The following is a 12,044-nucleotide window of genomic DNA, read 5'->3' on the forward strand; positions in this document are numbered from 1 at the left end:
TAACACTGATCTCCAGGCGATAGGTATCAGTTCACCTGGAGGCTGCTTTGGATGGTGAGCTTATACCCCATATAAATCCTTTCTCAGGCTCTCTCACCCCAGTGCAGAAGCTGCCTGCTGCCTCCCTCCCACGCCAGAAATACTCCTTTCCAGGGAGCTTCAAAAGAGACAGTAATGATATGCATTTTGCATAAAGATGTCTTTATTAGTAATAATGTCTAAGTGGGGGGGACAGACAAACCCACATGGGTTAGTAAGGGAGTTTCCTGGGACAACAAAAGTGGGAGGGGCCGCAGTGTCCCTTACTAGGGTGGGGTTGTCTCTGTGAGCAGCTGGGAGCACTGGAGCCTGGTATTCTTGTCTGGGATGCAGGGCTCCTTGCAGAAGCGGCTTGTCTTCTTTCATGTTCCGGTGGCGGTCATGTTGGTCCCTGTGAGGTCTGGTACTCCTTCAGCTCAGATAGTATTCCAGTTGTACCTGTGTCCCACTAGACAGTCCAGGTGTTGAGTTTGGTCTGTGTTGCTAGTGGCAGGGGACCCCCTTAAACTGTCCTTCTCTTCTCGCAGTTAGTTATCTGGTTTGTCAGTTAGCTATCTGGTTGCCTTCTGACGCAGGAGACTGAGAAGTTGTGGGTTTAAGAGATTATCTTCTTCATCTTCCTCATCACCATCCATCATTTTGCCCCAGGAGTCCTGGGGCTCTGCTGGCAATATAAGAGCCTTCCAGTAGCTGTAGTGATGCTCCCCACGTCACAAAAGTGCCATGGACAGGGGTGGGGGGGTAAGGTCTGCAGACAATTCCCCCCCCCCCTCGCAGAGACCACCAGCTGTAACAAATCTCATTTTCAATATCCCTACAGTTTAAACTGTGGTCATTGCTGGTAACTAGAAATATTTCTAACCTTCCAACCCTGAAAGAGAGGACATTTTCATCAGTTTTTATTTAAAAAGCCCAAAAGAGGATGGACACCAGAAAAGAAGACATGCCCTGGAAAAAAATGGACATCTTGTAACCCTACAATGTGCTTTGTATCTCCTATCTGAACGAGGGAGCTTTTCCTTCCCAAAGCTTATCTACCCAACTCACCCCCCCCCCCCAAATCATATTGACTTCTCAGGTTCTACTGAGAAGCCAGTTTGGTGTAATGGTTAAGTGTGCGGACTCTTATTTGGGAGAACCGGGTTTGATTCCCCACTCCTCCACTTGCACCTGCTGGAATGGCCTTGGGTCAGCCATAGCTCAAGCAGAGGTTGTCCTTGAAAGGGCAGCTGCTGTGAGAGCCCTCTCCAGCCCCACCCACCTCACAGAGTGTCTGTTGTGGGGGAGGAAGGTAAAGGAGATTGGGAGCCGCTCTGAGACTCTTCGGAGTGGAGGGCGGGATAGAAATCCAATATCTTCTTCTTCTTCTGGACTCAAGTGTGACAGATCTGCTGCAGACCAACAAAACTACCTCCTGAAACAGGATACAGATATATGTCTATAAGAACAGGGGTTTTTTCCCCCAACACAATTTTCATAGATCAGAAACCAAGCACACACTTGGAGAAAGAGAGAGAACTCTTTAACTAGGTTTATGGATTAAATCTCTACATTGACCATAACTATTGTTAACCCTGACTTGAAGTTTCCTCTTACCAGGGAGGGAGCCAGCATACCTGATTCAGAAGTATAACGCTTGGCTGTAGTTTACACCACTGGGACAAGAGTATCCTTGGGTCTCATGAGAGGGGAAGAAGCGCAGGAGGTTTTTTTTTCGTCTGATCACTCTGTTTAAACAGCATTGTGTTTAGATGATGTTATCAGCTACTGACCAAACTAGTAAGGTGCATTCTGTCTCCAAATCTCTTGGTGATGCAGTACAGGCCTTGGGGCATTGCCTGACTTCTGTGGCTTACTGGATGAGAGCCAGACCTCTCCCATCAAACCCCTGCTCAACCTTTAAGGCCGCTCCAATCAGCTTGGGAAGCCTCTCTTTGGCATTGGATGCCTGCTGGACTCAGGAAGAAACCCACTGGGAAAATGTGCTCTTTGCGCCGTCTCTCCCCCTGAGCCTTTAGCCATATGACTCAGCGTGGGTCCCGCGTGGATCTGCCAATGCAAACCTCCCAGCAGCAAAATAAGAGCTGTGCCTGCCACCGTCCTTCCAGTCCCGCCGCTGGTGTTTTCTCCTCATATTTGCAGTACCTTGTCTCCTCCAGTGCCTCATCACAACTACTGCCCATTTGAACGTGGCCTGGTGCCATCTTGCAAATCAGCCAGGCTGTACACGTGAATTCTTTGTAGTGGAAGTCAGCCAGGAGGCCACCCACACGTCTAGTATTCTGCAAACTCTGTAATATATAACGTTTTTATTAAAGTAGTAGGGTTGCATTACCCAGACCTGAGTGGCTCAGGCTAGTCCGATCTCTTCAGATCTCAGAAGCTAAGCAGGGTTGAGCATGGCTGGCATTTGGATGAGAGACCACCAAGGAATGCCAGGGTTGCTATGCATAGAGAGGCAATAGCAAGCCACATCTGAGCATATCTTGCCTTGGAAACTCTTCAGTCATAAGTCAGCTGCAGCATGATGGCAAAAAAGAAAAAGAAGGTTCAGGAAGATGCTTTAATAACGGGAATGGGGCTGTGAACGGTGATATCTCATATATAGTGTATATTTTCTGAGGCTCTAAATTTTCTTATTGGATTTGTACTAGAGTTGTAAAATTTCTGGAAATTTTGAAGCTTTGAAAACCCTCCAGTTTTTTTCTGGTTTCCCCCCCCCCAAACCCCCGGGGATTTTCAGAAAAATTGAAAGAAAATGCTACATTAGCACTTCTTTTTTCTTTTCCTGATTGAAAGTCATTCTGTTACTTTTAGCAACATAAAATCTGACCATGGACTATTTTACTTGGCATGAAATTATCACAACTAGCTTATTAAAAATATAGTGTATCCAAACAATTATTACAAAGATAATTTACTTTTAAAATAATATTTATTTGTAATTATAACAAATGGAGCAACAATCTCCTGAACTGTTTACTATTTGAAAACCCGGTCTTAACATGTTTTTATTCATCATATTAAAATAAAATGTTCCGTAATCAATTTCTTTTCTTTTTTCAATTTTTCAGAAAAAACAAAACAAAACGAAAAAGGCTTCAGGAAAAAAACTGGTTTTTTTTCTGAATTTTTTCATTTTTTTTCTGGGCTTTCACATCTCTGTGTAACATCATTTTTCACTTTATGTTTAATCCCTATGCTTTAGATCAAGATGAGTAGCCATGTTAGTCTGTGTGTAGCAGCAGAAAAGAGTAAGAGTCCAGGAGCACCTTCAGGACTAATATATGAGCTTTTGTGAATGACTGTTCACTTTTTCAGATACAGTTATCCGAAGAAGAGAGCAGTGACTCACAAAAGCTCATACCCTTCTGCAAATTGTTTTAGTCTTTAAGGTGCTACTGGATTCTTATTCCTTCCTGTGCTTCCTTTCAGATTTTTGCTAGTCCTGTTACATTGTGTCGTATATCTGATAATACTGATTGGATTGACTTGCATTGTGTAGTTTCAGTGGCAAAGGTGCATTAGAAATAATGTAAATAAAAATAAGCTGAATGAAAATCCCTTTGGTGTGTGTGTAGAGAGAGAGAGACCCAGTCCGAGTCAGGTGAGCATCTCCTCTGCAGTAGTACACACAGGTTTACTACTACTTTGAGAAGGGTAACTGATGCATGTGAAATTCTTTCTCAACTGTAACATAAGTGCCTCTTTTTGATCACAATATGTTTAATGTTTTGGGGTTTAAAAATGAGTAGTAGATGGTTTTGCTTGCTGAGTTTAGTTGGATGTAGTTCACTTTTTTTGTTTAAGCATTTTTAAAGTGTTTGGTATTTTCTTTGCAGAATTAGTTTCAAAATGACGAAGAAAAGGAAACATCAGGAGGATTTTCACAAAGTGAAGCTGAAAGTCGGGAAAAAGAAGCCTAGACTAGAAAATGCCACTGACACAAACTTCAAAACAAAGACTGTACATATTCCTGAGCAGCTTAGAGAAGACTCAGTACTTCCAACAAACAACAGAAAGCTTAACATAAAGGTACAGTTGAACGCAGACATCAATACTAGCTGTAACTTTCCCTAAGTTAAACAGCACCTCTTGAATCTAGTTTAACAGAACACAAGCTTCCATGGGCACCAAAATCATATAATGACTGCTTTCTCAGGCTTCTTGGATAAGACATTTCATGAAATAACTAAACGTTCTCCTCCTACTAGTATGATAAAATTGAGAAAGTCTGTTATGCTGATCAGCATCTCACATATCTCACACCTCCACCCTATGACATCTGTATGGCGCTATGTTTTATGGCAACTGTGCAGTGAGTTTTGTGCTCCTGATAAAGATTGTTTGCTGAAATATACAACACAGGAGCCCCCTCTTACTGAATAGACAGTACTCTCAGGGTGGGACATTCATAGTGGAGTGCTCATTCCGCATAGGGGTTTAAAGTGCTCATTCTTGCGATGTAGGCGAACTTATAATTTTGTTGTGTTCAGTAGTGGGTTCTGCTGGGTTTCTTATACATGGTTATGTTTTACATCTGGCTATCGTTTATTTATTTACTTTGTTTCATTTATACCCTGCCTTCCTTTCCCAGTTGGGATGTGAAGCAACTTACGTTGTTCTCTTTTCTTTTCCCAAGAACTCTGTGAGGTAGGTTAGGCTGAGAGTGTAACCAGCCCAAAATCCTAGCACACTCCCATGGCAGGGTGGGTGGGATTCAAGCCTGCATATCCCAGATCCTAGAACAGTACTCTAACCATTACATTGGTTCTCACAAGCGTGCAAGTAAAACAATGAAATAGCAAGAACAGATATTAACAAAAACTCCTATCTCATGTCAGACAGGAATAGGTACCCCAAGAAACTCCAGTGCCCTCAGTAGAAAGGAGAGGATCACCCCCTGAGTTCAACAGAACTCTTCTACGGGCTGGATATTACAAAAAAATGTTTTAAAAAGTATTTGGGAAGGGAGAACGCCTCAGGACGTGAGGTTCAGTGTAAGTTAGATGTAGAGCAGATTTCATTGGAGCTGGTTTCAGGTTACTCCAGCCAAGAGGCAATAAATCATTTACCTTGCAAAAATGTCTTTACCTAAGCTCTTTGAAATCACTGTCAGACTTCTCTAAATCTGCGTCAGATTACAGTTCGGCAAGATTCTGAGGCTTAGATTTTGCTGTTCTAGTAGTCTTTATTCCTCTGTTGATCATAAATATAGCCAGTAGTTCATTGTTCACAAATCACTAATTGTGCATAAGAGTAAAACATTTGAATGATTTATTTATGAATAGCTTGGTTTTAGAAAGTTTGTGATGCGGGTTACTTGTGAAGCTATTACTAACACATACAGCCTGTTTCTCCTAGGATCTGCTCTCACAAATGAACCACTATAGTGCTGGAGTTAAGCAAAGTGCACTTTTGGGACTCAAAGATCTGCTGTCCCAGTATCCATATGTGATCGATGAACACCTTTCAAATATACTGAGTGAGTTGGCAGCTGTGTTTACAGACAAGGACTCTACTGTAAGAGCAGCAGCAATCCGCCTTCTTCAGTTCCTGGCTCCAAAAATACAAGCTGAGCATATCTCTCCGTTTTTCCCTTTGGTGAGTGCTCACCTCTCCAGTGCTATGACTCACATCAGCGAAAGAATTCAGGAGGATTCTCTGAAAGTGTTGGATGTTCTGTTGGAGGAATACCCTACCCTTTTGATGGACCGCAGTAGCGTGTTGCTGAATAACTTTGTAGAGCTTATATCTCATCAGCAACTGTCAAAGCAGCTGAAAAGCAGAGAGAATGTATCATGGATGCTGTCTGTGAGTCCAAATCGTAGGATAACTTCCCAACAGTGGAGGCTGAAAGTACTGCTCAGGCTCCGGAAGTTCCTCCAGGTGTTGGCGGAAGGATCCAGTGAATTGGTTGATGATGCACTACAAGGAAAAAATAGCAGTCCCCAAATGCCAAAAAATGCCTTAACTGTCAATTGGCAAGACCTTGCCAAGGGCCAGGAGCACATCCAGTTGTACGAAAACGGGGGCTTGCAACCCAGAACCAACTCATCATTCCGGCTGAGGTAAGAAACTGGCAACCTGTTTGATTGTTCGTCTTTCCTCACTGATAATGGGCTGCCCAGCATAGAAAGTGAAGTGGTTGGAAGTAGCTGGTTCCTCACCATTTATCCTTGTATTCCCATGCCTTACGTTCCAGGAAATAGTGCTCTTGCAATGTGCCAGTTTAGATATTGACTTTCCCTCTCTTTCCTACAGACTGTGGATTTGGGATTGGTCTCCTACTGCTATATGTAGGAGCATGTGATTTTAGCATGACACATGATTTTTGCATTAATACATTGCTCCTAATTTCAGCAGTGGACCCCACAAAAAATGACATGAATAAATACCTTGGCTAGAATAAATGCTTGGCATTTCGGATACTTTGTGGTATAGCCCACTATGACAAATTCAGAGCTGTTCATTCTTGAACAACTGCATTGCTTGTTCGCTTGCAACAAAAGTTTGATATTCATTCCTCCTCTGCTGTTGAAATTGGGACACAGTACTCATAAGAGTCCCGTGGCGCAGAGTGGTGAAGCTGCAGTACTGCAATCCGAGCTCTCTGCTCACAACCTGAGTTCGATCCCGCCGGAAGATGGGTTCAGGTAGCCGGCTCAAGGTTGACTTAGCCTTCCATCCTTCCGAGGTCGGTAAAATGAGGACCCAGCTTGCTGAGGAGAAAGTGTAGTTGACTGGGGAAGGCAATGGCAAACCACCCCATAAAAAGTCTGCCGTGAAAATGTCGTGATGCGATGTGACCCCAGAGTTGGAAATGACTGGTGCTTGTACAGGGGACTACTTTACCTTTTTACTCATATTCCTGTGGAGGTCATATGTGTTAAATCCTTGCCCAACAGTGTTCTGTGTGTCAGTATCAGTGTTCTTTTTGTTGATTTGGGTAAGTTTATATCTTGCTACCTGGCATTACATTTTATGACACACATGGCCTGGCCCAACAAGGTCTCATTTATGTCAGATCCAGCCCTCATAACAAATGAGTTTGACACCCCTGATCAATAGGGATGCACCCTGGTGTCATTCTCCAGTCAGAGATCAACCATCAGGGCAACCAAGATGGGTTCTATCCCCAAACCAGGCCTTATTCAGATTGAAATGTGTCTGGATAATCCTTCTCCTTTGAGACAGCTTGAAACTACATGGCCACCAGCTGCTCAAGCACCTTGCCCCCAAGTAAAATGTTGGCCGCTGGGCTACAGTTGTTCAGGCCAGTGGGGCCTAGGGATGCCTTATTCAGGAGGAGTCTCATGACTGCTTTTTCAAAGAAGCACCTAAGATGGTGGCTGTGAGCTGAGCTCTGCTGGTTTACTACAGATCAGAATAAATTAAGAACATAAGAACATAAGAGAAGCCATGTTGGATCAGGCCAACGGCCCATCAAGTCCAACACTCTGTGTCACACAGTGGCAAAAAATGTTATATACACACATACACTGTGGCTAATAGCCACTGATGGACCTGTGCTCCATATTTTTATCTAAACCCCTCTTGAAGGTGGCTATACTTGTGGCCGCCACCACCTCCTGTGGCAGTGAATTCCACATGTTAATCACCCTTTGGGTGAAGAAGTACTTCCTTTTATCCGTTTTAACCTGGCTGCTCAGCAATTTCATCGAATGCCCACGAGTTCTTGTATTGTGAGAAAGGGAGAAAAGGACTTCTTTCTCTACTTTCTCCATTTTTTAATTAAACATTTTTTATTTTTTATTAAACATAAACTCACTGATTTGGCAGAAGCGAATGAGCGAGGACTGAGCCTACCTGGTTTAAAGAACTGGAGCTGTTACTGTTCATGGGCAAGGTTTAAGAAGGAATGAAGATGCCCAAATGCTGACTCCACTGCTGATCTTTTAGGAGGTTGACCCTGCCACCATGGCCTTTCCTACAGTAGCCTCCCACTCTTCTGCGGCCACTGTAGAGCCAGCAGCTGACGGCCCAACCATTGATTCCACCATTGCAGTCTCCCCCGCCATTGCGACCGCCTTAACTGTTCCCAGCTTTCTTGGGATTGGTGGATGGCTTAAACATCAACCTGGATGCTGTGAATAACTATCAGCCCTTCACAGACCCAGCAGCTGGTTGCTTGGACATTGGCCATCCTGCTGTGGCTTTTCTGTTTGGAGCCGCGACACCCTCTCAACAACATCATCATCTCGTGGTCCCCGAAGAGCCAGTGACAGGGCCGAAACACCAGCCCCTGTGTTGTGGCGTATTCCACCATTCCCACTGCTGTTTCTCATCTCCTCGGCTGTTGTAGCAGAATCGGGTGGCTGGAAATTCGAGCTGGACAGTCGCTTTGCCACCATGTATCACCTTGTTGCTGCTGTGGCATCCTCTGCCTCTTTGGTATTTACCGGGAGGCTATCTATGGACCTGGAGTCCGTTAGTTCACTTATTATACCCCCCTGCAGTCCCTAGCTTGTTTCTTGGAGTGAGGGGTGGTGGGGTGCCTCCAGCTTGCCCTATATGCCCTGCCCTGCTTTGGCCATCCTGGTCACGGGCTGGCCCTAAAGACTCCTGGCGGAGTTCATTTCTGCAGAAGGCTCTGTGCCTAGAGATGGGGACTTGCCAGCACATGAGAGGCCTGGAGGGCTTCGGACTCCCACCCTCCCGGGTCATCGAACTGAGACCTTGCTGGGGTCTTCTGCCTCCTCCTGTCAGGGAAAGAGAGAGGCTTTTAACCTGCTGCCTGGTACTGGGCAAGACTCCTCGCTACATATGCTGGGTTTAATATTGGGATTGTTAGTTAGGTAGTACAGAGAATTAATGTTACTCTCACCCTTTTTTAGTCAGAATCTGCTTGTATCTTGCTTATCAGGGGTGGGTAGCAAGAGGGGAGGTTGGGATGGGATGGAGATTGTTGTTCACTTTACCTAAGAGATTTGGCTTATGCCTGCTGAATTTGTTAATTGGATTAGATCAATTGGCTTGCAATCTTGCAGATCTAGGATTATTGCCTGATAGGTGTGGGAGGGGGAGGATTGTGGGAGCAGTGAGAGGGGTGAGAGTAACACAGAGAGAGCCAGTGTTGGGCTTGGGATCCCAATGATAAGGGAGCAGGGGGAGCTATGGTGGTGGGAGAAAGTTCTGGAACAGAAGGATATGGAGATATGGGCCTGCTTGATCCCATCCTGAGACCTGTGGGTGTGAGGGCTAGGAATTTCCATCCCCCTTCAACACTTCGGATGTGCAGTGTCAGGTCCGTTAATAATAAGACCTCTATGCTGCAAGATATTACATCTCAGCACAAGATGTGGACATGGCATGGTGACAGAGACCTGGACGAGGGACAGTGAAACAATCACCTTTAAAAAAGCCCTGTTACCTTCTGGGTTCTCAGTCCTTCATTGGTCGCAAACAGTGGGGCAGGGAGGTGGGGTGGCGATACTCATCTGAGAAGGTTTCTCCTTCAGAGCGCTCCCCATCCTGAAGACCACTGGCATTGATTGTGTAGGCTTTACTGGGCACTCTGAAGTGAGTCTGGCTCTCTCTCTCTCTGGTATTCTAGAATTCTAAAACATTTGACGCAGTCTGGTTCTGTGTATTTTTTTTATCCTGTGTTGTGTTCCTGCGTGAGTCTGTCTGTCTGTCTCTGTCTCTCTCTCTCTGTCTCTGTCTCTCTCTCTCTCTCTCTCTCTATATATATATATAAATAAAGAGAGTCGGACACAAGCACCACTGGACACAGCACAAGGTAACAATATATATATGATTGTGGCTTAAATATTGGACTTTGTGCAGTAATTTTGTACATTTCTGTCGGCCTCTGTTTTAGGTCTTTGGTGAGTGTAACAGGTGGCACAGAACAAGGCCTGTCATCCCCTGAAAATTTGAAAAAATTTATTGAAATAATAATTCCGCTGCTGCTTGATTGTTGGATTGAAGCATCTCCCATGCAAGTGGCAGCTCCTGCCCTTGGGAATCTTCTAGAGCCTGGATCTCTGCAGCTCATGGAGCAAGTCCTGAGCATTGTGCACCTCTTGTGGAAGCTGGCCAAGCAAAACGAAGAGCCACAACAAATGGTAAGAAGTTAAAATTACGAGAGTTGCACATTTGCAGCGTTGAAGCTAAAATTAAGAGCGTGTGCATGGGTGGTCTTCGCATTCCGTCTTGAATTAGCAAACTTAACAAATGTTTTAACTTGTAGAAAAGATGCGCTTCAAGTAGTCAAAACATAAATGTGTTGGGAAGATGAGTAGCTTCGTTTTTTTCCATTTATATATGAAACTGCAGAATGAAGAAGTAAGCAAAAACTGCTATTAGAATTTTTCACCGTTCAGAAGCTGGAAAAGTATATTAATTGGCAGTCTCATTGTAACGCAGAATGTGATTTTTTTTAAAGTATCTCAGTTATATTTCAGTTACAGTTATGGTTCTTGTCACCTGCTCCCAGTTAACATGATTTTTCAAGCTGTTTTCCATTATTTTGCTGGAATAGTCAAGTGTGGTTAGGATATTTGCACAAAGCGGGATCCTTAGAACAGCTCTCACACCTAGCTTCCCACTAAGTGTTTGAAGATGCTGGTGGGTTTGCGGTTTATTCCCCAAAGTGATGATATGTGGGGGAGAGTGCAGATGCCAGGAACTGAGCTCAAAAGCTCCTGGAATGCGGCTGAACGTAGCCTAGTGAGGTACCTAGAACTGTGGCTGCTCAGAACTCAGAACACAAGGAAATCTCTCTCGGCTTGGCTTCGCGAACGAAGATTTAAGAAGGGTGCAATAGTCCACGTTTGCTGCAGGCTCGCTGGTGGCTGACAAGACCAATGTGGGACAGGCAGGTCCGGCCACAGTGGCTGCAGGGAAAAGTCTGATTTAGGGTTGGTCCTGTAGCAGTGCAGGAAATAGCGCTGTGCTGTTTATACCTCTGTGACTGACAGGTCATGTAAAGCCTGTGGATTAATCAGGTCTGTTAAAAATTCTAGTAATATCAAATACAAGAGTGGTCAGTGGAGCAGAGTCTTCTGCCTTCTGCAGTTCAGGCTTCATCCCAACTAAGACAACCGAGGTGTGGGTATTGTTACCCATGGCCTGATATGATCACAATGGATGAGCTAAAATCTGAATAAATCACCAAGTTTTTGGGTATGGCTTGGACAGCGAAACCCACCCACAAAACCTGGCAAGAAAACGCTAGGTAACGGTGGGGGTGGTGATGTTTTCCAGCCTTGGAAACACAAACAGGGACCCTCCAAGCTTGATGGATAATGCTGCCAGCCAATAACAAAATTCCCTTCCCATTGCTTGCAATAGGAGGGGATGATGTCTGTGTGTTGGATGAGCACCTGTCCCCTTTGTTCACAGGGCGTGGTAGGTTGGGATGGAGCAGGAGCCCTAGTGCATGAGCTTGCTTGCTAGGCATGGTGGGAGCCAGCCTATTCAGTCAGGAGCTGGGGAGCTTAGTTTTGCCATGGGGTCCTCTGAGCTGCCACTCGTTTTCATGCTGCAAAGGGTAAGAAAATCAGGATTGAATGCCTCTTTCACATAGCAAGCATTTTGATTTATCAGGCGTTCACTGCTGTCAGCTTTCCCTTCCCTTCCCTTCCCTTCCCTTGCCTGCCCTGCCCTTACCTTACCTTACCTTGCCTTGCCTGCCCTTCCCTTCCCTTCCCTTCCCTTCCCTTCCCTTCCCTTCCCTTCCCTTCCCTTCCCTTCCCTTCCCTTCCCTTCCCTTCCCTTCCCTCCCCTCCCCTCCCCTCCCCTCCCCTCCCCTCCCCTTCCTTTTCTTTTCATTTTATTCTCCCTCCTTTCAGGTTGCAGTGCTCTTTGGGTGCTTTTATTTTCAGGCTGCTTTTTTGGGGGGAGGGGCTTCGATTTAATTGCTGCCTGGGATGCCTTACTCCTCTTCATTTCAAATGCCACCCCAATCTGCTGTGGAGGGGGTGGTTTGCCTGCTTGAATCCAGAGTTACTGCTTGGGGTGCTTTCCCTTGACTCCTC

The 12,044-nt window shown here is 45.1% G+C and overlaps 1 protein-coding gene across 2 annotated transcripts in view; it reads left to right on the forward strand.

The window, feature by feature from the left end:
- Positions 1–12,044, forward strand: part of TEX10 (testis expressed 10) — a 49,500-nt gene that overhangs the window by 12,868 nt on the left and 24,588 nt on the right. For both annotated transcript variants that reach the window (XM_060247791.1, XM_060247792.1), the window contains exons 2-4: positions 3,882–4,074; positions 5,404–6,110; positions 9,884–10,130. In XM_060247791.1, the coding sequence (XP_060103774.1) occupies positions 3,895–4,074; positions 5,404–6,110; positions 9,884–10,130 (1,134 nt within the window). In that variant the 5' untranslated portion in view covers positions 3,882–3,894. The remainder of the gene's footprint in view (positions 1–3,881; positions 4,075–5,403; positions 6,111–9,883; positions 10,131–12,044) is intronic.

Source organism: Heteronotia binoei, chromosome 10, assembly GCF_032191835.1.
Source record: "Heteronotia binoei isolate CCM8104 ecotype False Entrance Well chromosome 10, APGP_CSIRO_Hbin_v1, whole genome shotgun sequence".
In the NCBI taxonomy this organism is placed as follows: Eukaryota; Metazoa; Chordata; class Lepidosauria; order Squamata; family Gekkonidae; genus Heteronotia; species Heteronotia binoei.